This window comes from Athene noctua, chromosome 16 (genome assembly GCF_965140245.1).
Source record: "Athene noctua chromosome 16, bAthNoc1.hap1.1, whole genome shotgun sequence".
NCBI lineage: Eukaryota > Metazoa > Chordata > Aves > Strigiformes > Strigidae > Athene > Athene noctua.
Window position 1 is genome coordinate 15,048,564 of NC_134052.1, and position 23,236 is coordinate 15,071,799.

General features: G+C 53.3%; 1 protein-coding gene across 1 annotated transcript; it reads right to left on the reverse strand.

Annotated features, from left to right (window-relative positions):
* Positions 1-1,932: 1,932 nt before the first annotated feature.
* EEF1A2 (eukaryotic translation elongation factor 1 alpha 2) lies at positions 1,933-16,490 on the reverse strand. Its single transcript, XM_074919871.1, has 8 exons — positions 16,336-16,490; positions 14,670-14,892; positions 10,657-10,836; positions 9,324-9,620; positions 5,023-5,173; positions 3,343-3,599; positions 3,022-3,256; positions 1,933-2,280 (listed from the first exon to the last, which is right to left on the reverse strand). Exons 2-8 carry the CDS (start codon positions 14,811-14,813, stop codon positions 2,153-2,155), a joined length of 1,392 nt encoding a protein of 463 aa, XP_074775972.1. The 5' UTR covers positions 14,814-14,892; positions 16,336-16,490; the 3' UTR covers positions 1,933-2,152.
* Positions 16,491-23,236: the final 6,746 nt, after the last annotated feature.

A 23,236-nucleotide genomic window follows, 5' to 3' on the forward strand; every position in this document is an offset into this window, starting at 1 on the left:
TGTGGTTTTGTCAAACTTGTTTTTTGCTTTTAAAATAGCTGTAGAGGACCAGGTGCAGACTTCACGCTTGCTCTTCTCTGTCCCTCACCTGACCCCAGGGTTGTCTCCACTCCTGCTGTGCCAGGGACTGGCTTCCATTGGGGATTGGATTGCTGGAGGTTCCTGAACAGCATGGGAGGGATGTTCCCACAGGAATTCCTGTTCCTGCTGCTTTGAAGGATAGAGTTAAAACATACACATGATGATGTTCTCCTGCCCTGCTTGGAAATACCCAGGAAGGGGCACAAGTCTGCTGTGCTGGCTCAAGGACAACGTGTCTCAGAAGCTGGGAAATGCAGGAGGAGCTGGGAGATGAGATTAAACCATCAGTAGGAAAACAGCCTTCTCCCGCGGTTGTGCTGCGCCTGGGGGGATCCCCAGGTCCCTTTCCAATTTGTGGTTTGCTGAGAGAATCCAAATGCTGCAAAGACCTCGGGCATCAAATCAGTTTCTACAGATGAAGCTGGTGGCTGCTGGGGGGGGCGGGGGGGTGAAGAGGGGCAAGGAGCCTCGGTGGCCTGTGCCCACCGTTTCGGGGAACGTGGCTCAGGGAGCCGGGACGTGTCCATCTGCTGTCAGACACTGGCACAGGGGTTGGGGACGGTGTTGGGGAGCAGGTGGTGGCTTCATGCTGTGCCCTCTGTAATTTAGCTTGGCGTCAGCTCCTTGAGGTTCTGCCTGGGGGCGCTTAGTGCTGTGGAGCGTTAGATATTAATTAGGATCATTAAGGACTCCTGCAATACCAACAGTAATATTTGTGCCTCTGAGCTCTCCTGGAAAGGACCTCGCATGATGCCCGTGTACAGCATCTGCTCCTGGCACCGTGGCTTCTCCTAAAAGCTGAGTCATGAGCACAGACAACCTCAGGATGCCCAGCACGCCGCTAACACCTCCTTCAGGGAGGAAAAAATCCCTTAAAAATGTCCCCAGAGAGCTGCGGGGGGGGTGGGAGCCGCACCCTCACACCTCCTCGCTCCATCTCCCTGTCCCATCATACCACCTCCCTCTCCTCCCCGCGCTCTGTGCTCCCACCCTTTCCCCCTCAGAGCTCCTGGCTGTTGCGTTTTGGTCAGTCCTAGCCACTCGGCAACCACAACCCTTTGGACTGGGGCAGCTTCTACTGGGTGGGGTGGGGAGAGGCACACACCTCGCCCTGGGCTGTGAGCTTGCACTGGGAGCCAAGAGACCGTCCTGGGTGAAGTTCATGAGTTTTGGGGCTTCTTGGGAGTGCTGAGTCAGGTCTGGGCTCCAGCACATGGCTTCAACTGGGGAGAAACGTTCCTGTCATGCTGTTTGGGAAGGGCTGGGGGATCCGCTGAGAAAAGGCAGCTTTGGCCACTTCTCCCCAAATGACGGGGTATTATAAAGAGTAAAAGTGATGCTGCTAACCCTTCCAGGAGGCATGGGGTATGCTATTTTATTTCTTTAAATGGCATAACTTTAGCAGGTTAACCTAAGCTTATTTTGCATGGAAAAAAATGACAGTAAAGGCCCTGATAATTGATGTTAGAGGGTTGAGCAGGTGAGGGAGAATATAAAACCCCAGGCTGCTGTAAGAGCAGCCTCTGCTTTAGGCTGAGGGAATCAAACCCGACACCTGCAGCAGTCGAGGGGTGAGATCTGGGGAAGGGCTGGGTGCGGGGTGACACCCTGAATATGGGTGCCAAGCTCTCCTCCTTCCTCTAAATTTCCATCCCAGCCCTGCCTGTGCCTGTCCCCACCCTCCTCTCTAAGTGGGGCTACACAAAACCCACCAAACGCAGCCCCTCTCAATGACAGACACACACACAGAGCTCCACGCTTTTTGGGTTGGTTGGTTTGTTTTGATTTTTTTTTTTTTTGGTAGTTTTTGTTGGGGTTGTTTGTTTTTTGTTTTTGTTTTTTTCCACTGTGGATGTTGTACCAGTTTTATTGGTAAAATTAACATGAAGCCTCACAAACGCTGGAACATGCTTTTCCTTTTAAAGAATTTCCACTGGACCTTAATGGTGAGCATCCAGTCGTTGACATATAAACTCTTACAAGCTGATGTGCACACATGCGCCCGGGGGAGACGGTGGCAGCGTCCTGGTGTCAGGGATGGTTTCTGCGCGATGCACTGGGAGCCCACGATTCATTTGCCAGCCTTCTGGGCCTTCTGGGCAGACTTGGTGACTTTACCGGCCCCACCGCTTTTCTTCTCCACGTTCTTGATGACGCCCACGGCCACGGTCTGTCGCATGTCACGGACAGCGAAGCGGCCTGGGGGAGGGAGAGGGGGAGGATGTGGGTGAAACGCGGCCGCTTTGCCGTCCCTGAGGCTGAGCTCTTTGGGTGGGTGCCGGTGGGATCTACACCCACCACTCGTGGTGCCGTGGCTTACCCCTGTCCTCGGAGCAGGTTCCTGCAGGAACAAGCCCTGAGCCATCGACCCTTGCTCTGACCACCCAGCTGGCCCTGATGCTCCTCTCTTGGTTTTTATTATTTATTAATAAATAATAATGTTTATTTTTATTAAAATTCAATCACACCTGCTCTCCGCAAGCTGTTGGCATTGCTAAAGCTTCCAGATGTGCAACATCATCCAAGGAAAGCACGGCACTTCCCTGCATTAAAAGGTGAGCTCTGCTAAGCAAACTTCCCTCTTTTTTTCCCCTGATCAGTTGTGGTTTAGGGGGAGCTGAAAAACCTTTCTGCATTCAGAAACTACCAGGGTTTAGTGACCTTGAAGGAAAGGTCCTGTTGCTCCCAGAGGGAAAACCCAGCCCTGCCTTTGTAAACCCAGCTCAGCCGAGAGCCCAGCCCACTCCACCAGCCCTAATGTCGTTCATGCACCAGTTTTGCAGACCCAGCACACGGGGGAGCAATAAAAAGTCCTCAGCTCCCTCTCCAGTCTAACTGGTGGGGGATACTGGGAGAGGCTCAGCACGGCTGGTGTGAGCTCTACACTCACAAAGCCTTCACGCTCCTCCGCAGGAGATCTCCAAAGAGCCGTTCCCTTACCAAGGGGTGGGTACTGGGAGAAGCTCTCCACACACATCGGCTTGCCAGGGATCATCTCCACGATGGCTGCGTCGCCCGATTTCAGGGACTTGGGGTTGTCCTCCAGCTTCTTGCCGGAGCGCCGGTCGATCTTCTCCTTCAGCTCGGCGAACTTGCAGGCGATGTGTGCGGTGTGGCAGTCGATGACGGGCGAGTAGCCAGCGCTGATCTGGCCGGGGTGGTTCAGGATGATCACCTGGGGGACAGAGCGATGTCAGGGCAAGGCTGGGAGCCAGCGGACAGTGGCAAACCGTGTCTGGGGGCACCACCAGCTCTGCTGACCTGAGACGTGAACTGCGCCGCCTCCTGCGGCGGGTCCGACTTGCTGTCCCCGCAGACGTTCCCACGGCGGATGTCCTTGACGGAGACATTCTTCACGTTGAAGCCGACGTTGTCCCCAGGCAGAGCCTCGCTCAGGGCCTCGTGGTGCATCTCCACGGACTTCACCTCAGTGGTGATGTTCACGGGTGCAAAGGTGACCACCATGCCAGGCCGCAGGATGCCAGTCTCCACCCGGCCCACGGGGACGGTGCCGATCCCTGTGGAGACAAGGACAGAGCAGAGCAAAACGTAACCTGCTGGTATATCCCAGAGCCTGGATGCAGCAAAATCAAGGTATTTCCAGTGGTTTTGGTATTTCCAAAGACGACACTTGCTTCTTGACCAAAAAATCCCCAGTTTTTAGCTGCAAGTTCAATACTAGGGTCTTCAAAAATACCATGAGTCCATCCTTTATACCTGATGTTTTGCAAAAATGGAGTAGCACCATCATCAGAAGGCCCTGAGCAACCCACGTGCTCTGAAAGCTCTTCCTTTGTAGCAGCTCTGGCATGTCGTGCATGGAGGACTGGGCACATCACAGCTCCACATCCCTGATGGCCACACCATCAGCATGGGACAAGGCCCAGCTGTGCCAGGGAACGAGGCTGGTAAATTAAATGAAGGTGACCTTTTACACCCTGTGTCATCAGGAGACTTTGGGAAAACTCACCTTTGGAGTTGGGTGAAGAATCATTAAGAGAAACAACCTTGAAAAGAGGTCAGGGAAACTGGCCGGGCCCATATGCTCCTTCACACCCACTCTGCTTCTTCTGCCTCCCCCTTTCCCACGGTGTTTTTGCTCTCTAAGGACCTGCCTAATGGTAAAACCATATCTGCCTTTCCTGGAGCTGAGCTAAGGAAGGACACAGACCTGCTCGCTGTCTTCCACCTCCATTGCAAAAAAAGACTACGCTAAAAATCCTGCTAAAACCCATGTTCAATCCCTGCCTGGTTTCTGCAGCACACGTGTCCTTGGAAAAGGGCTGGAAATGGCTGTGCCCGCCTGATACAGCAGCCGGGGAGTCAGCAGGGCTGCCCACTGCTGCCAGCAGGTCAGAGAGCTCACAGGGTATTTATAGCTCGGAAAAGCGTCCCCGTCACCACTCCAGGGGGGTGGTCTGGCATCTGGCCGATGCGCTCCCTACATGGCTGGCGCCGCGGTCCAGCTCAGCGGCCGGAGGTGCTGGTGATGGACACCAGCATTTGGGAAGCACGGGCAGACCGTGGCCAAGCCACCCTGCACCAGCCTCACCAGTGGCCCTCCCCGCTGGCCTTGTCCCTCACCAGTGCCCCAGCACGTTATTGCTGCCTCCCTCTTGCCCTGCCAGCCGTCACCTCTGGGACACCCAAATTTGTAGCCGTTTTGGCAATGCATGTTCCCTGGGGAGAGCTCACAAACCTGCTGCCCCTCCCCAGTCCCTGGGCACCTTTGGGCATGTCTAGCTCCGTCCCAAACACCCCAGTCTCAAAGAGGGTCTTTGCCCTGAAGCTACCACCCCTCTCCCCAGCATTATCTTGAGCCTGAAGAGTCCAATCCCTCCAGTTTCCCAATGCCTGGAAATGTCATTCCTAAATTCCCCTGGAACAAAGACTCCAGTTAAAGCAGAGGGAAGAGGGGACAGTGGCAAGGCTTTTGCTCACCTCCAATCTTGTAGACATCCTGGAGGGGCAGGCGCAGGGGTTTATCTGTGGGGCGGGTTGGGGGCAGGATGGTGTCCAGGGCCTCCAAGAGGGACACCCCACTGGCGTTGCCTTCCTTGCGCTCCACCTTCCAGCCTTTGAACCAAGGCATCTGGAAACAGAGCAGCAACAACACATCCTGAGTATTCCTGTCCTCGGCACCCAGAGGTGATCCCAGAGAGACGTCCCACCAGGACAACCTTCATGGAGTCAGGCCAGCCACGTCCTGGCTTTACCTGGGGAGCTCCTTCCACTTCACCATCCCTGAAGGCTCATCTGCACGCCCTTGCTCAATCTCCCCCCTCTCTAGAAACATGCAAAACATCCATTAACAGGCAAAAAATGCTGGAAGTGGTTAAAACCAGCAAACTCACAGCCCCCATTCCCAACACTAACCCGTGGGTGCTGCATCAGCTGCCTGGATCCTGCTCCCAGCAACAACGGCTTCAGCACAAGGACCACAGGGTCTCCAGCCACAAAGTCCCAGCTACAAAGCACCCAACCTTCAGTCCTGGGAACCAAGTTTCTTCAAGGTGATCCCCAGACAGACATTTCTCCCTGTTCATTCTTGCTATCACCCCTCCAGGGCTTAGATTTTAAACACTGGCTTGGGAGGATGCTGGGAACTTTGCACTTGCACTAGGGCTGCTAAGGGGCAGGATCATTTTTCACAGATGCTCTCTGTTCTTGCTCCGAATTGGACCCTTGAAGCTAAAACTGGCCAGAAAAGAGGCAGAGAGGTAGGGAAATGTGCTCAGCAGAGGCCATGATTTGATAGGAGGAACTGTAGTGCTTTTTGGGGGTGATGCTGCATGTCTGGAAGCTGTAGCAACACCTGGGGCTTGCCAGCAAGAAAAATTCAGTCCTGAGTCTGAAACAACCCAGATACAATAAACAGAGATCAGAGCCTGCAAGGTCTTTCCCCCTTCCTCTGCATGGAGAGGTTTAGACAATATTTTTCCATTGAGGTTTAAAACACTGTCCATGTGCCCCGGCTCCATCACACACGTTACGGACGTGGCTTTTCCCTTGGGCACCAACACTGGTGGCAAAGTGCACTGGGTATGGGGCTGGGGCTAGAGGTGAAACAGGACCCCCAAAGTGCCCCCAGGTTCACAGCCATCCCTGGAGGACACAGCTATGCCCAAGGCTGGTTTTCCATCCTGCAATCTGCACTGCTTTCGGGAAGGAGAAAGGGAAAGGAGCGGGGTCCAGCCAGGGAATTCAGCCTGCATCGAACGTATCGAGGTCAGCCCCCTTTGGAGGGCCACGTCTGACACCAGTTGTCTTCCGTGGTGACAGTGAGAGGAGGCCTGGGGACACTTGTGCAGAGGGATCCTTCCCAGGGCACTGCAGCTATTGCTACACAGCTGGCCCCAGCGCCGGGCTGACAGCTTGGTGAAATGATAAATCCATCCAGGCGGTGACAGAGCCGCATGTGATGCGCAGGATGACTCAGACCTTCCCTCCAGCCCAAAACACCGGGCGGGCGCCTGTGTGAGCAGCTGCCCCGGCAGCCGCCTGCCCACGGGCTTTGCTCTCGAGGGGAACAGCCACCCCTGTGCCCGCAGCTCCATCCCTCTGCCCCTGCGTGGCTTGGGGACAGGGAGAAACGGCAACCTCTGCCCCGTGGGGCCTGGCTGTCAGAGCTGTCCCTTTTCCTTTCAATGCTTTCTCCAGAAAACTTCTGACATCCCAAGAATCAGACCAGGATGAACTCTGGCACCTTCTGGGAGCAAATCCACTCAGCACAACCTCAGCATGGCCCCAGGGTGAGAAGCATCTGCAAGTGCTGCCTCCTAGGGCCACCCAAGCGAAACCTCTCTTATGTATTCCCCAAATTTGCTTCCCAAAGAGCAATTCCTATCCCGCCACCCCTATGGCAAAAGCAGGATCTGACTAAACCCTGCTGCCAGACAAACTTCAGGCTTAAGCCCCCATAAAGAAGCAGCTGAGACCCAACTCCTTTGCACCCCCAAGTGCATTTTACAGAGCGGTCACCTTTCTCTGATTTCACCCCCACCCCGTGAGCATCCCAACGCACCCACCCCAACACTGAGGCTAGAGCCCCAGCCCACCACGCTCCCTTACACCACAGATGGGGTGTATTTGGGTTGCAGCATCCCACAGGGTGAAAGTTTCCCAAACCACATTGAATGGCCCAGTTCTGTTGGCTTGCTCCACAGAAAACCCCATTCACCAAAAATCTCTCAAATGTCAAACTTTGATGCAAGAGCAGCCCAGATGTCATTTTTTGCAGTTGGCCTTGGGCTGCTGTGCCACAGGGACGTGGGCTGGAGTCTCCCATGCAGAGCTGGCTCCAGCCTGATGTACCACCCCACCTCCCCTTGCCCGGAGGTGACAGGAGCTGCAGGGAGGTCACAGCCCTAATCCCCACTTTCTGCTGAGTCCCCTGACAGACAGTCACTTGACCACCGTGTTCTTCATTGAAAACCTGCTAGAAATTGTGAGTGAAAAAAATCAGAGCTTTTCTGGGTGATTAACGAGAGGAGATAGCTACGCCATCTTCCTGCTCGAGCTTTCCTAGATGGGGAGAAATATGAGGAAGGGGAGTCTGTCTAAATCTGGTGTCCTGGCAATGGCAGGATGGGCACCTCCTAGGGACCACGGCATGGGGAGGACCCTGCACCTTTTCCAGCAAAGCTCAGGCTGATCCAGACCTCTGGCCAGGCTTCCTTCCCAATTTCCCAGCTCAGGCAGTTCCTGGGAACCCACCCAGGAGCCAGCTGCCTCTTTACAGCAGAGGGGCGAGTTATTTCAGCCCCTGCCTTCTCTTGGGCAGCGCATCACATTGAGAGCAAGCTCTGAGACCCATCTGGAGGAAGGGGACCAGCGAGCCCCATCCTGCTCTGTGCCTCCCCTCTGCAGCCTATTAATAGGAGAATTGTTCAGGATCATCTTCCCAGCCCAGCAGCTGCTGACATTTGGAGCCTGCCTGATTTGAGGCACCCAGGAACTATGTGGCTGGGTTTGTCATGGCCGTAGCTGACCTTTATCCCAGCTCTGTTCCACAAGGGACAGGAATCTTCCAAGCACCCCAAAAATTCCTTCATTCCAAGTCAGACCCAAGTGAGCTGCCCTTCCCGTGCTGTAAGCTGTGTTTCAGATGGTGTGAGCTGCATTGCAGCGCTCCTCAGGCTCAGGTTCATGACCTCCCTCCATTGCTGTTAGACTCATACGTTGCCTCCCTTGTCATAGAGCCATGACCTGTAATCCACAGGTGAAGTCCTATATCCCCCATAAGCATCAAATTTCCCATTGGTTTCACAAGAGATTGCTGGGGGTTTCTGGTCTGAGCAACTTGCTCAAGGTCACCCAGAAGCCAGCAGGAGAGCAGGGACCTTCCTCTGGCCAGAACTTTCCAGCCCATCATTTCTTTAGAAGATTAAGCTGGAGTAGCTTTTTCTCAAAAAAAACTTCCAGCGTTAGAGTAACATCTGTTATTGGCAGCCTGTCTGCCAAGAAGCCCCTGTCCTTCTTCAAGCTCTTCTTCCTCCCCTGCTGTCATATGAAACACTGGGAAGGGCCCACCCGGAGCACCCTGCCTCTGCGTCCCCACCAACCCCATCACCGATGCACAGAGGGAGAGCCACTGTAAAAATCCAGTGGACTAGGGGCAGCCCCAAATGGAAGCTCTAGGAAGCCGTGGCTTTGGCATGGGAAACCTGGTACCTCCTCAAGAAAAAGCCACCTTAAGAAGGTGAGATCCCAGCACAGGAACCAGAGGTGCGGCTGCCACTGTGGCATATGGCACCGATGGGAAATGGCACCCGATACCCAACACGAGGGAGCCCGGCTGCGTGGCAGGAGCTCTCCCAAGCTTGCGACCAGATCGTGTTATTTGCCTTAGAAAACAATGCCCTAAAAACACACATGATGTTCCTGCTGAGAGCGACAATTGCTGCGGATGGCTCTAACGTCACCACGGGTCTGATGATGCGAAACTTTCAAATCCCAGAAGCAAAGCCATAAAGATCATCTCCTGAAGATGCTCATGTTTAGCTGCTGGGGTGTCTGGCCACGGTTCAGCAGCCAGCGTGCCCGTGAACAGCGGACCCATTCATCCTGGCTCAGCGCAATCAGAGCTACGTGACAAACACATCTCTGGCTGGCAACAGGGGCCGTTACACACAGCGGCTGCACGAAAAGTGCCCACGGTTTTCAGAGCACGGGGGTCAGCTTCAGCTTGGATCAGGATAGTCAGGGTGGGGGGAAAAAAACCTATCACAACGCACACTTACATTGGGAGAGGGCTCCAGCATGTTGTCTCCATGCCAGCCCGAGATGGGCACGAAGGGAACTGTGGCTGGGTTGTAGCCGATCTTCTTGATGTAGGCGCTGACCTCCTTGACGATCTCGTCGTAGCGTTTCTCACTGTACGGGGGCTCTGTGGAATCCATCTTGTTGATGCCCACAATGAGCTGCTTCACCCCCAGGGTGTAAGCCAGCAGGGCGTGCTCACGGGTCTGCCCGTTCTTGGAGATGCCGGCTTCAAATTCACCGACGCCGGCAGCAACGATCAAGACGGCGCAGTCAGCCTGGGAGGAGAGAGCTAATGAATTGCTTCTGCCCCCAGAGAGCACTGCTGCCGGGGACACCTCTGAGAGCTGCCAGTAAGTCCCAGATGAACACTACTCATGGCTTGGACAGACTCCCTGCCAGCTGCTACCCATAACCCTGCTGATCTACCTCAAAACCGACCCAACCGTGTTATTGCAGACTCGCCGACTGCGCATGATTTTGCAACATGGGTTGGAAACCAGGGTGTGTCCCTCCAGGTTGCATGACTCTAATCAGGATCTTGACCCTCCAGGGATGCACAGACAAGGCCTTATCCAAAACTCTACTGAAGTCTTGCAAATAGTTGCTCTGGGTGACAGGTGAGACTCCAGCCATGGAAACTGTGTTCCCCAGATTACTTCTGTACCCAGAACCCACAGCAGAAGCTGCCTGGGTTTGACAGAAAGCCATGACCAGCCCAACTGGCATCCCAGTGGGAATCTCACTGGGCGTGCACTGAGGCTCACCCAGCACCCATCAACCCCAGAGAGATGCAGAAATGTCCTGCAGTGCAACGAGGGGAAACCAGCCTACCCTGAAAGGGAAGACCATTGAGTTTGGCAACATGTTGGGCTTTATGGGACAAAGATAGCTGTTTCAAGAAAAAGGAAGGAGAAAAGATCCATGGAGCCTCCTTTAGCCAATAAAGCCTAAGGGATGGTTGGAAGTTTTTTGTATACCTCAGTTGGCTGAGGCTAAAATAATGTGGAGATATTCTCACACAAAGGCCTGTAGCTCAGAGCATCCCGACTCCCAGAGAGGCCATACTCATCCCCAACTCCTCCAACTAGGGGAAATTGGGTGGAGAAACCACCTCTTTGTGCCCAAGGAGGCCCTTTCTCCCAGTTGCAGGACCGTGGGGTGCTGGGTCCCCTGATGTTCGTTGATGTCTGCTGTCTCAACTACCCACCTCCAAAAGGACTCTAACAGCACCTACGCGACCCTGGGCTTGTCAGCAAGTCTCAGCCTCCCGCCTCCAGCAGCCCTCCCAACCCCCTGGCCACCATTTCTCACCTGGGAGGTCCCGGTGATCATGTTCTTGATGAAGTCTCTGTGGCCAGGTGCGTCAATGATGGTGATGTAGTACTTGGTGGTCTCGAACTTCCACAGCGAGATGTCAATGGTGATGCCACGCTCACGCTCGGCCTTCAGCTTGTCCAGCACCCAGGCGTATTTGAAGGACCCCTTCCCCATCTGGCCAACACAAAGGCAAGAGCCGGTGAGAAATCCAAGCCCAGAGCACTGGTGCTTGGCAACACACCCTCAAGGGCACATCCCAAGCTCACATAGGCAGAGGGTCACGTTGCAAACCTTGATAGCAAAGTTCCCTAAATTCAATGGCAGCTATGATCTATTTACTAATAAATACAAGTGAAAGGAGATATTGTTCTCAATGTGTTCCTCAACAGGATGGAGGAGAGGCTGGAGGACATGCCAAGTGAATCTGTGAGTGGGGTGGGATGGGCAGGAGATGGAGCCAGTGACCCATGAGGGTCTCCTCCATAAAACACCATGGTCCTACACTGCTGCTACAGAGCTATACAGTGATGGTGGAAAGCTTTTTCTTGTTGATTTTAATCTATTAACCGAACCAGTGAGACAGCTGGTTAGTGGGAAAGGGCATTGCTGCGTGAGTGAGACCATAACTGACAGGGGTGTAGGAGGGGAACGGGTTAAAAGAAAATGAAATGCGAGATGGTTGCTATGAGCAGAATAGAAACGTGATTGATTTTTGCCACAGAGTGTGCAAATTCACATGAAAAGCTACCGGGAGCTGCAGCCAGACCAACTGTTGTTGCCAAATGGCCAAAATCTCAGCCAATATTGTAACGCATAAAATCATGCTGGGGTGAGATTAGCTACAGTAAATCTCTCTGTCCTCTGATAAAGCACATTCCTTGGTAAAACCACAACGTCACTTCTGAACTGCTTTCTCCTTTGGGTCAGGGTCCTTTGATGTCGTGCCATCATGGACAGCCGGACTTTCCCTCCAGCAGAGCTGGTGCTCCCAGTCTGAGCTGGGATCCTGCCAACATGGAGATGGGGCAGGACAAGACCAGCCCTTGCTGACCCCACGGCGTGCCGGGGCAGCCTGGCTGAAGCAAAGGGTTAATGGGCATTGCTCATCTCGGCCTCAGATACAAGGGGCTTTTTAAGATGGAAAATGGAATTTAGGTCATTTGCAGATGATTTAATGGGCTCCTACCACAGGGGCAGAGCTGCGACACCCCTCTCCCATCCATCCATCCATCCAGGCGTTCCCTGCAACCGCGGTTTCTGCTGGGGTATCAATGAGTAAAAAAAATCCCTTCTGGCCAATTAAAAATCACCGGTCCAGAGGGAAGCGCTGTGCAGCCAACGCTTCGGTGATGATCCTCGCCAAGAAGGCCAACGCAGCACCACATCTGACCCTGTCCTGCCCACACCGTGCCCGGGGGCTGCTCTGGCCCTGGCTCCCGCGCTCCAGCCCCATGCCTGGGCAGCACAAGGAATTAACGGTGCTGGCCCGTTTATGTAACTGCGATGACTTTGCAGCTTGCTCGGGAGGATTACAGGCAAAATCCTAAAGCCAGAGGCGAGTCTCCCTCTCCTCGGAGGGAACACCGGGTCGGAAGGGTGATGCCCCATCCCTGCTGGGAGCTCTCGTGCCTGCAGGAAGGGCAGTTGTGGGGGGGGGGGGTGTGTGTGTGTGGAAAAATCCAGAATCAAATCTCTGCTCCTAAGCATCCTCCTGGCATCAGGCTTAGTGAGGGGGCAGAGCAGGAGCTCGGAGGTTAACTCTTTCCAGCATGTACATGGAACCCTTCTCTTGCCAGGGGAAAAGGGAGGGGGTCCTTAGGGCGTGCTCATTTGCTGCTGGAAATGGCAGAGATGCACGGAGGAAGGGTGCGTTTTGTGCAGTGCATTAATCACGGGGAGTTCGGGGGCAGGGGCTCAATCAGCACATCCCGCCGCCTTTCACCCATCGACAGCCTGTTCCTTCACTTCTGGATGGGGAAACTGAGGCACAGAGCAGACCCCTGGCTCTCCCGCAGGAGCTGGGTGGGAATCAGCACCTTATCCCAGGCAACCACGTCCACGCACACAAACAGCCGGTCATCTCGTGTGGGACACACCCCACCCCCCCCCCCCCCCCCCCCAGAACTTGGCATCATATGTAACTTGAAGACAAATGAGATTCTTTATTTAGCAAACAGTTTCCCTCCTTTCACGGGGTATATTCAGTTACCCAGAGCTGTTGTCGGAAAAAAAACAGGGTATTATCTAGCTTCGCACAATACCTTCCCTGTTCAGTGCCAGAAACAGCCTGATTTTCCTTGATCGAACCCCAGTGGAGGGACAGCTTTCTATTTGGAGACCACAAATACGGATTTTTTTTTATTATTTTTTTTTCCCCCAGATAGAACAGCTCTTCTTACGGAGATACTGTTACTTCTGCCCTCAAGTTAAAAGGAAAAAAAAAAAAAGAAAAAAGAAAAAATCCTTACTCTTTTCTCTTAGAAAAATATCAGCCCCTGGTTTGGTCTTTTTTTTTTTTTTTTGTTGGCTTTTTGGGTGCATGCAGGCCTCCATTTCCTGCGAATGCCACCTAATGGAAGAAAACCCTTCCCCAGCCCTGCATCAGAAAATGGAGTCTGTAAGCTCAGTCAATAGGCTATTAATAGCAGCTTCCAGTCCCCGCGTATTCTGGCAAGTCAGTGAAAGTGTCTGTGCAATTAAAATAGCCGCAATCAGATCCACCATAACCTCATCACACCGTATCCGATCTGTAGGTAAAGGGGGGAAATATAGGGGGGGGGGGGTATCAGCGATTATTTTAAGACAGGGGAGACAGAGATCATTTTGTACGAAGGAAGAAGCTCTTGGCTTAAGGGCTGGAAAAAAGGGCTGACAGTGAGGCAGGAAAATGGGTGGTTTAGCTCGGGTTGCTATCAGCAAATTCAAAGGGTTAAGACAAACAGACAGCAAAACGTCTAATCCAGAGTGGCAGCTCCGTAAAGATCTTTTTTTTTTTTTTCATTGAAATGTGGGATCTCGTCCAGAAAAAAAAAAAAAAAAAAAAAAAAAAAAAAAATCGAGGGATATCTGCATTAAAGATTCCTGGAACGATGACGACAAGCCATCTTCTGAGAGATCAGATCTGCCCTGTCAATAACACAGCCAGGCTTTTCCTGGCTCACCCACCTCTCTAGAATTTACCATCATTAATTTCTGAGAGCTTCCAATCCACGTTTTTCTTCCCAAGACTATTTCTTCCCCTTTAAGCTCTGTGTTTGCCACATTACAGGTATCGGGTGGTGCTTTACTGTGTGACAGCCTGCTAGAGGCACGTACTATTAAATTGCTATAAACGCCAACATGATAAGAGTCGAACAAAAGAATTTAACTTAAAAGCTCGTGCTTTGTGCCAGTGTTTTTGTATTAAAAACAACCCATCGAGCTACACATCAGACCACCCGCCTGAGAAAAATAAGAGTGAGGGTTTTTTTAACCAACTACATCAAACGAGTGGTCCAGCTGATGCTGCACCTTGTCCCCAGCAGGCACTGGAAGTCGATGCTTCAAAGTGAAATTCAGAGAGTCCTGCACTAGGCAGTGAGGGATTACCAGGTTTTTTTTTCTCCTCACGCACAATATTTAGAAGGAATTTCATGCCTTGAAGCATCATGGTTTGTGGCTCTTTCAGAATCCTGACGATTACTGCTGGTTCCCTCACCCATCCTGCAGACCTCGCTGTGCCCCTGCCCTCATTAACAGCCCGCGGCAGGGAGTCCCCCAGCTCTGGAGAAGAGGGTGGCGAGCGCCCAAATGGCCTATTTTCCCAAGGCCAGAGAAGTCGGGAAGACCCAGGGGTGCAGAGGGAAAAAAATAGATGGGAACAAAGGGAGAAAGAGAAGATACGAGAAGGGCAGCGCCAGGAAAAGGGGAATATTGCCCGTGGGATGCTTGTGGGGCATCAGCGTGGAGCATCCCTGCGGGTGGGAGTGGGGGGGGACAGGGGACACGCTGAGGGACGGGCTCCTCACCTCAGCAGCCTCCTTCTCAAATTTCTCAATGGTCCTTTTGTCAATGCCCCCGCATTTGTAGATGAGGTGCCCGGTGGTGGTGGATTTCCCAGAGTCCACATGCCCAATGACGACGATGTTGATATGCGTCTTCTCCTTCCCCATGCTGGTGGGCTACGCGGGGCTGGCCGAGGCGGGCGGCGGCGGGGGGGGCTGTGGGAACGCAGCTGCCTTTTTGGGGAGGCTGTAGGGCAAAGAGGAGCATCAAAAAAAAAGCCCCCCATGACAGCACCCTCCTCCCAGCTCATCGGGGATGGTTCTCCTCCCTTCTCCCCATCTTCCTGCTGGACCACACACCCCAACCCGGCCGGGGGTGCCCAGCCTCGTCTGGCAGCTCTGCCCACGCTGGGACGGAGCCAGCCCACCCCCAGAGGAGACCAGCCCGGTTATTTCTGGCCACCACGTACAACCTCCAAGTCTCAGCAAGACGCCACGGGTTGGTTTTTTTTCGGCATCTTGCCCTCCACCGCCCTCCCGGAGACCCCCAGTTCCCAGGGCTACGTCATCGTCATCAGTGCCTCGAAGGTGCCCTTCCTCCCTGGAAAACCTTCCTCCCGCTCAGGGCTGCCAACTGCTGTCTTCTCGGTCTTTCCAAACCCGAGGGTTATCATCTCCTCCATGTTGTGGGGGCCCTGGGAGGAGCTGTGGGTGCCCTCGCCACTCCCAAGCCGTGCAGGGTTCGGGTGACAACATGGTGTCCGCAAAATGGGACGGACAAAAATAACCTTCACCCGCTTCCCCCCCACCCCGAGAGGGGCTGCGAGAGCTCGGCGGTGCAGGCTGAGCCCGCAGTGGGAGGGATGGGGATGGGGGGGTGTTGGGGGGTGTCATTATATTTTCCTGCCATGAATCCGAATGAAAAGAGGGAAGAGGATAAAAACGCAACTGGATCTATCTGGGGAGCTGTTCTGGCATCTCCCAGCGTTACCATGGCTCTGCAGCTGCTACACAAACCCGGCACAATTAGGAGCTTTAATCTGACGTCTAATAAAATCCAATTTTACGAATCTGCCCATAAAAGTAAAGGAGGTCAGGAGGAGTTTGCTGCTCTAATAGCGATCCAGTCATGCGGGCAAGAATATTCTCGGCGAGAAAGCTCCGTGGGCAGCAGGAGCCGCGGCTGCCCCGTCCCCCCCCCCCCGTGCTCTTGGGGGGCTCCCGCCTGGATCTGGCCATTTTGAGGGACCTCCAGCGCCCAGCCTGGGGTGCGGGTCCCTCTCCCCAACGCGCACCCCCAGCACCCAGGGTGGGAGACGTGGGGTCGCTTTGGGAACTGGGGATTTATTTTATTTATCCCCCAACCAAGGAGCTAAAGGCTTTTTTTTTTTTTTTTTTTTTTTTTTTTTTTGCCGGGGGGGGTGGGAGCGGGTTATTTCCCACCTGCGGGAAGATGCACCTGCGGGATGAAGGAATGGCCCAGCCCCATCCTCTCCCTCCCGTCCCGGGGGGTACCCCCCCCCACCCCAGGGACCACCAGCACCCCACGCACATAGAGATGGGAGGGTGGGGTGCACACTGAACCCCCGCAGCCCCTGGCGCAGGACCCCTCCCCAAAGCCCCGTCCCCCCCGGTGCGGAGCGGCCCCATCCCGGCGCGGCACGGCCCGGGGGGGCCCCGGAGCTCTTACCGGAGCGGCGGTCGGGGCGGCAGAGGCTGCCAGCTTGGGCTCCGGCGGCTTTATCTCCCCGGGAGGGGCCCACCTATTGACGGCGGCAGCGCAATGCAGCGACCCCCCCGCACTACGGCAATGCGGTACCGGGCGGGGGAGGAGGAGGAGGAGGCGCGCTGGGGGGAGGAGGAGGAGGAGGAGGAGGAGGAGGAGGAGGAGGAGGAAGGAGGGAGGGAGCAGGGCGAGGCGGGGGGGGGGGTGCTGGGGAGATGGGGGACGGGGCTGGGAGGGAGGGAAGGTGGAGGGATGGGAGAAATGGAGGGGTGGAAGGATGGGAAGGAGGTGGAAGGATGGGCGGTAAAGGGATGGGAGGAAGATGGAGGGATGGGAGAAATGGAGAGGTGGGGGAGAGATGGAGGGATGGGGAGATGGAAGGATGGAAGACAGGTTGGAGGGAGACAGCAGGATGGAAGACGGAGGGATGGGAGGAAGATGGAAGGATAAAAGATGGAGTGATGGGAGAGATGGAGGGATGGGAGGAAGGTGGAAGGATAAAAGATGGACAGAGAGGAGAAAGAGGAGAGATGGGAGATGGAGGAATGGGGGAGATGGGGAGATTGGAGACAGAGGGATGGGAGGAAGGTGGAAGGATAAAAGATGGAGAGATAGGAGATGAGGCATGAGAGGGAGATGGGGGAGATGGAGAGACTGGAGAGGGAGGGATGGGAGGAAGATGGAGGGATGGAGGGAGATGCTTTGGCAGACATTGAAAATGACGGCAGTGCTGGTCCAGGGGGAGGCCAAGTGGGGCTTGGACCCCCTATGGCAGTCTGGGGGTGACAGGACAGGGCTGGAATCGGGGGGGGGCCACACGGGGCAAACGTGGCCCTGGGCAGAGCCCCGCAGGCACTGCCCCGTGTTTCTGCCTGGCTGGAAATGCGTTAGCCCAGGAGCAAGCAGCAGAGCAAGCAACAAATAGAGCAAACCAGATTTCTGCACCTGCACCACATATGTTGGCTGCTCAAGAATCTGGGGTTTATTAACATCATCTCATTTAATGGGAGGTGGGGTTCAAGTCCTAGGAGGACAAGGAAACCATAAGTAACGTCCTTCGGTAATACCATGAAATTTTCTTTGCGTAAAAAAAATAACATGTTGTGGCCAGAATATTTATACCTGTGTCAGCTGTGCAATTACAAGGCTAATGCAAAATTTTTAGTGTCCCAAAGCCAAATATAGGTCACAGGAAAGCTAATTTTGAATTAAACTATGAAATAATCCAGGCCAATTTTATGGCGCAGACCATCTTTCCAGTGAATTTAACAGCTAAATCAGGTACTCTTAGGAAGGTACTCTTACCTTCATAGTCTAAGGGTTAAAAACTTACACGTCGTGTAGATTACGGTGGGACTAACCTCTCATTAATGCTTAAAGGGAGACTTTATTTATATTTTTTTAATGAATGTTAGAGTTCATTGGTATTTTCTTAGAAATATGATAGGAAAGATATCTCTTAGGCAGCATTCCTTGCGCCACATAAAATGTGCTGGGTGCCAGAAAAAATAAAAAGAAACTTCCAAGAAGAAGGTTCTAAGACAGCATTTAAAGGGATTAACCCAGTCTTGTTTTGGGATGGGAGTAGTAACTTTACCCCGGGTCTAGATGTGCTGGGGATGGACACCAAGTGCAATAATGCATAGGAGGGATGGGCATTTAAATCCTTATTCTTCCTACCCATATTTTAGTGCTTTGGCCAAGAAATAATCTCCGTTTTTTACACAAGGGCTGCAGGCAGCTTGGAACTGCCCCCAGCAAGACAGAAGCTGTGTTTGCTAATAAAGACTTCAGCCTTTGTGGAGGTGGAGTAAATCCCAAGTCTCTGCCACTCAGGCCAGGCGGGTGTGTGATGGAGCTCTCCTCTCTCCGTTCCTTCTCCAGCAAAGAGAATCTGAATTTTCAACTCTTTTGGGGAAAAGAGAAATGGTCAGTGCACTGCGCTTTACTTCTACAATGAAACAGAGCCTGACAGCCCATTGGACTATAAATAGTACGGGACACGAGGCGGAGAGAGGGCTGTCAGACCTGGCTAATCCCGGCTCGGTTAAGCCACCTTACACCCAGCCTCCGAGAAGCTTAAAGCCCCAGCCGTGTGCCCAGGTCTGGCCAGCGCCCAGAGAAAAGGGTTTCACCAAACACGTGTGGTCCCTGTGGACCATCAAGCTCGATTGTCATGCCCAAGTGGAACGGTTTTCCCTCCTGGAAAACACTGGTAATCTGTCTTTAAATGTTCAGCTATATAAAATCCAAGAGACCTGAGCAGGCAAAATCTGAGGGCGGCTGAAGTTTAGCACCTCATCTCCATCCATCTGGCTTCAGATTCGGGTCCCAGCTGATACAATTCTTGTACATCCTATTCAGGCTTGATTCCCCCACCTCAAAAACCATCACCAGATGATGTGGGGTCATTCAAGAATCCCCCTCAAAGGGACAGGCAGGCTGCACAAATGCATGGCAGGTACCTCTTACCCCTTTCATCATCACCTCAACCCCATCCAGCCCCACAGCCCCCAGGTTGGGATCTGATGCTTTAAGCTATGCTAAAATTTCCATTTGCCAGACATAATAATTGAGATTTTTTTATTATTTTTTTTTTCCTTCCAGAGAAGCTCTGCATGGTGTGACTGGTAGAATGAATAATCTGCAGTGCTGGTAATTTGTATGTATCTGGGATGCGAACACCCCAGGCTGCCTGCCTGAATTTGCCTTCGTGCTGGGGGTGTTTCTTCCCGTGAGTAACGTGTTCAGCTAACTGAGCACTTGCGGTTTTGTCGCTATAAAATGCATCAGGTCTCCTTTGAAGGCGGGGGTTTGGGCAGAGCAGACAGCAGCCACGAGGGATGCCTGCCCTGATGTCACTCCAGAAGTCCCGCTCTCACCAGGGAAAAGTTGGGGCTGGACCCAGGAATGGCTATAAATTGCTATTTTCTTCCTTCTTCCCGTGCAAAGCAATAGAGGTATTTTCCCTGAAAAGAAGAAATGCAGGGCCTCGTGCTGACTTCATGCAACAGCCATCAGAAAAGAGATCAGAGGCGTGTAGGGCAGCGGTTGTCCTCTAAAGGGCAGCTTTATGGAAGGGGTGAATGCTCTTAAGTCTTCTTCCCATTGTCAGGCTTCCAGCTCCTTCCACACCAGTTCTGGAGGCTTTGCACCCAGACGTGTCAACATTTACCGTCTGCTGGAAGCGGACAAGCTCAAAACACCAAGACATGGGCCCTCCTCTCCTTGTCTAGACCACACGCATCCCACGGCAATCCTGAGCGCCAGCGCCGGTGCACAGCAACCAGGCGTTGCCATTTCAGTTAAACCTCAGCTTAACTGGGGTGAAGATGGGATGGGACTCCCTGCTGCATCTCCCAGAGGTTTCTAGCTCATGTTTACATGGGGTTGGCTTTGAGGTCAACCTGTCCAGGCCTCCACATTGACATGTCATGCCTCTCTCTCCACGTGTGCCTGGCAGCACTCATGGCCCAAGGCACCAAACAGAAGATTTCAGGAAATTTTCAATGCGATCAGGTTTTTCAGCTCATGCTCGTGCTGTAGATGTGGAGAGGGGAGATGAAGGCAGAAATGGGGCACAAAGGCAGGGGAAGGAGGAGGAGGGGAGTATTTTGAGGTCCTGCCCTCAGCGCATGTTGCTGATACCTTTAAATTGGAGCCAGAGGTTTAAAAATAAACTTTGGAAGCGACAGCTAGATGCCCAAGCCCTCCAGCCACGAGGCCAGGTGGGGACGGTGTCTGGTGTCATCCCTGATGGGACACCAGCGGACTTGGGCAGGGTGGGCTGCCCCCGGCTGCACCCAAGGACCCACCATCGTGCTCACCCCGGGGTTTGGGTGTAGCCACAGCCACCGGGTGCCTGAAGCAACCCAAGGTAGCAGTGCTGAAGGGACCACACTTAAAGGCCTTTAAAATTGTCCCCATCCATCCTGTGGTGTGGGTGGTAGCGTGTGGCTCCAGGCGTGTGTGGGGATGCTCCTCCAAAAACCCTTTTTTTCACCAAAGAGCTGAATTACGGGGTCAGGACTGGGAAATCCCACCTCTTGGAGCTCAGCAGCACCCCAGAGGTTATAAAACACCCTTGGGTGCACATCCCCAGGTCAAACACAGCAGCTCCTCACCTAAACTCGGATTTCCTCTGAAGATTTTAACTCCTGCACCGCTCTTCACCTTCCCCACTGCCACTTGAATATTGCTACTCTATTTCTTCCAGCTCTCCGAGATGCCACTGGCAGAGAAGAGGTTGTGGAGGATAAAGCTGCTCAGTCTGAGCTGCTGTCTGTCCGGGAAGCAGCCAGGATGAACATTACCGCTCTCTGAAATCTTTTTTAACATCAGGGGAGGAGGAAAACCCAACTTCAAATGCATTTCTTTGGGGATACCCTGACATTGCTGACATCTGGATGTAGCATCGGGGCGGGGGGGCTGCAAGAAGCTGATCCTGTAAATCTCCCCCTGTGCTAAGGAAGGGACAGACCCTGATCTAGGTCAAGCCCAAGTGAAATAAGACCCCTCTGTCCTGTAGTTTAAGGCTGTTTGCAGGATGCTAGGCTGCTCCTGAACCACACTGGTTTTACAGCAAGGGCGTCTGGTGCTGTATCAGGCTACAACAGATTGATGTGTTTGTTTTGGCAGCCGTGCACATCCCCGAGTTAGGAGAAGCCTGCATTAATCCTGGGGATGGCTTTTCTTATTAAACCATGGCCACTGAGCACAACGAGCCCTGGCTGCCCACATCTTTGATTGCTTTAGTCGAAGGGCTATCAGTGGAGATACCTGGCTTACAGCATAAGTTTTGGGTAAATCCAGAGGGAGAAATACGGATCAGGGAATTTAATGAGAAAATTTGTTGCTGAACCAGCCCCCATCAAAGCCCAAGGATTTATACGAGTGAGGAATTTGTTTGCATATGATGGTAGTGAATGGTAGTGAAACCCCCCCCAGTCCCATGAAGGAGGTGCTGGTCTAAAAGTTTTCTGTAGAGAGATGAATCCTGCTCAGCACCATTGCTGGTTTCTGCAAGATGATTTTCCAGTTTTCCCAGAGGAACAGACAGGCCAGAAGTCAGCAACTCACGGGACCAAGTTCACCTAAAGCCTCTGGATTACAGCAAGCAGTGGTCGTCTTTCTTCCCTGCTTTTTCCAAACTGGGGATATCGGTTTAGCGTCAGCAAATCAGGCTGTTCGTGACTTTCTACCTAATTCTCTCCACAATGTGCATATTTGCAGATCAGACTCCGAATTTTGGGGAGCCCTGATGCCAATCCCCTGACTCTTTTGGGACATCAGCCCTGGATGCTTGGCACAAACTGCAGGTGAGGACAGCAGAGCTGCTCTCATCACCGCGGGGACACTGGTGTGTGCCCTGATCTAACATTATTCTCCTGCCAAGGTGGCACTTGGGCCACTTTGCTGCATATATCCCAGAAAAGCAGAGTTTCATTTCCAGCCAACAGGTAAAACACACTGTTCTGCTTAAAGAAAGTCACCCCTCACGTTTCCAGGACATCCCCTTTTCCGATTTAAACATGTGCCGGCAGGAGAAGATGCCCATGACCATGGGTTGGGTTTCGCAGTCACTCTTGCTCTGATCTCAATGAGGCTGCAAAGGCTCTGGGAGGAGGAGGGGATGGCCTTAACGGAGTGTCTGGGGTGAGTAATTTGATTATTTTTTATCCATAGGTGGCAGCAGCTGCCTGTGCTGGTGCCCAAATCCCAAACCTGGCACTGAGCAACAGAGCAGGGAAAATGCAGTGCAGGAGGAGTAGGAGAGCAGAGCCCGAGCATAAATCATGCCTGCTCCCTCCTCTGCACCGAGAGGTCCTCAACAGAGGGAGAATTAAGCAAAATCCTCAGTGGTGCAGGATCAGGCTCCGTAGCACTGTAGAGAGCTCAGTTCTGCATTACTGCTGTGCCAGGAGCGAGCGCTGACACCCCACAGGAAAACTGCTGCGTGCTCTCGTCCAGGGTGATGGGGAAGGGGCTGCTGGGTGAATTCCTGACCACTGACCAAATTCCTGAAGCCACTGGGATGTCACATGCCCAGAGGGAATCTGGCAGCAGCTTCAAACCTCATCAGCTGGGCAATGGGGTGCTCCATCGTCCCCAGCCTTAGCTGGGGTACCCATCTGCGATGTCCCACGAGCGCTGGTGCAGCCCAGAGGCAGCAGCTCCTTCAGCTCCGCAGCCTTTGCTGGCTTCCAGGTGTTTCTGCCAAGTACAAAATGTGACACGGAAGGCTATTTCCCAATGGCACACACAACTGGCAGATAACAAAAGCCAGTCGCCAGCTGTAAAATGGAGCCCAGAGAGACATTATAAAAAATAAAACAACAAACCCAAACCCAAAAACACAGAAACCTTGCTCAAACACAAACAGTAAGGAGAGTAGCAGTCAACTCAGAGGCTCTCATTAGAGGAAAATCGAAGAGAAAAATCTATCCAAATCTTGTCATCTGCTTGCTTTGAAAACTACTGATTCTTGATCAGTACAAATGGAATGTATCTTCCTCTCCTCAGCACACCCGGGCCGGGGTTTGTCCTGGGAAACCAGACTGGGTGCTCCATCAATCCCCCTGGCTGCTCTGTCCCACCGGCGCTGCTCCTCCCGCAGCGCTAAGGCCAAGTGGATTCAAACGGCTTTGGGATGAAGAGCAGGGCAAGGCACGTTTTGCTGGAGACTGTAATTCATTCAGCGTCCCCTCCCTGAAGCAGCAAAGCCCCGATTCATCCCCCATTGCCACGGGTGCAGCATCGTGCCCCCGGTGCTATCTGCTTAATGAGCTGATCCTTGAAAAAGCAGCTCCAAACGCGGGTCCAAGTGGTGTCCATGCACGAAGGGACGAGGAAGTGTTTGCTCATC

Excerpts from the sequence above, each read along its gene's own strand:
- EEF1A2 (XM_074919871.1), bottom strand. The coding sequence starts at position 14,813 with ATGGGGAAGGAGAAGACGCATATCAACATCGTCGTCATTGGGCATGTG. Across the intron at positions 3,257-3,342 it reads CGGCGCAGTTCACGTCTCAG|GTGATCATCCTGAACCACCC; the intron begins GTCAGCAGAGCT and ends TCTGTCCCCCAG. Across the intron at positions 2,281-3,021 it reads CTCCCAGTACCCACCCCTTG|GCCGCTTCGCTGTCCGTGAC; the intron begins GTAAGGGAACGG and ends TCCCTCCCCCAG.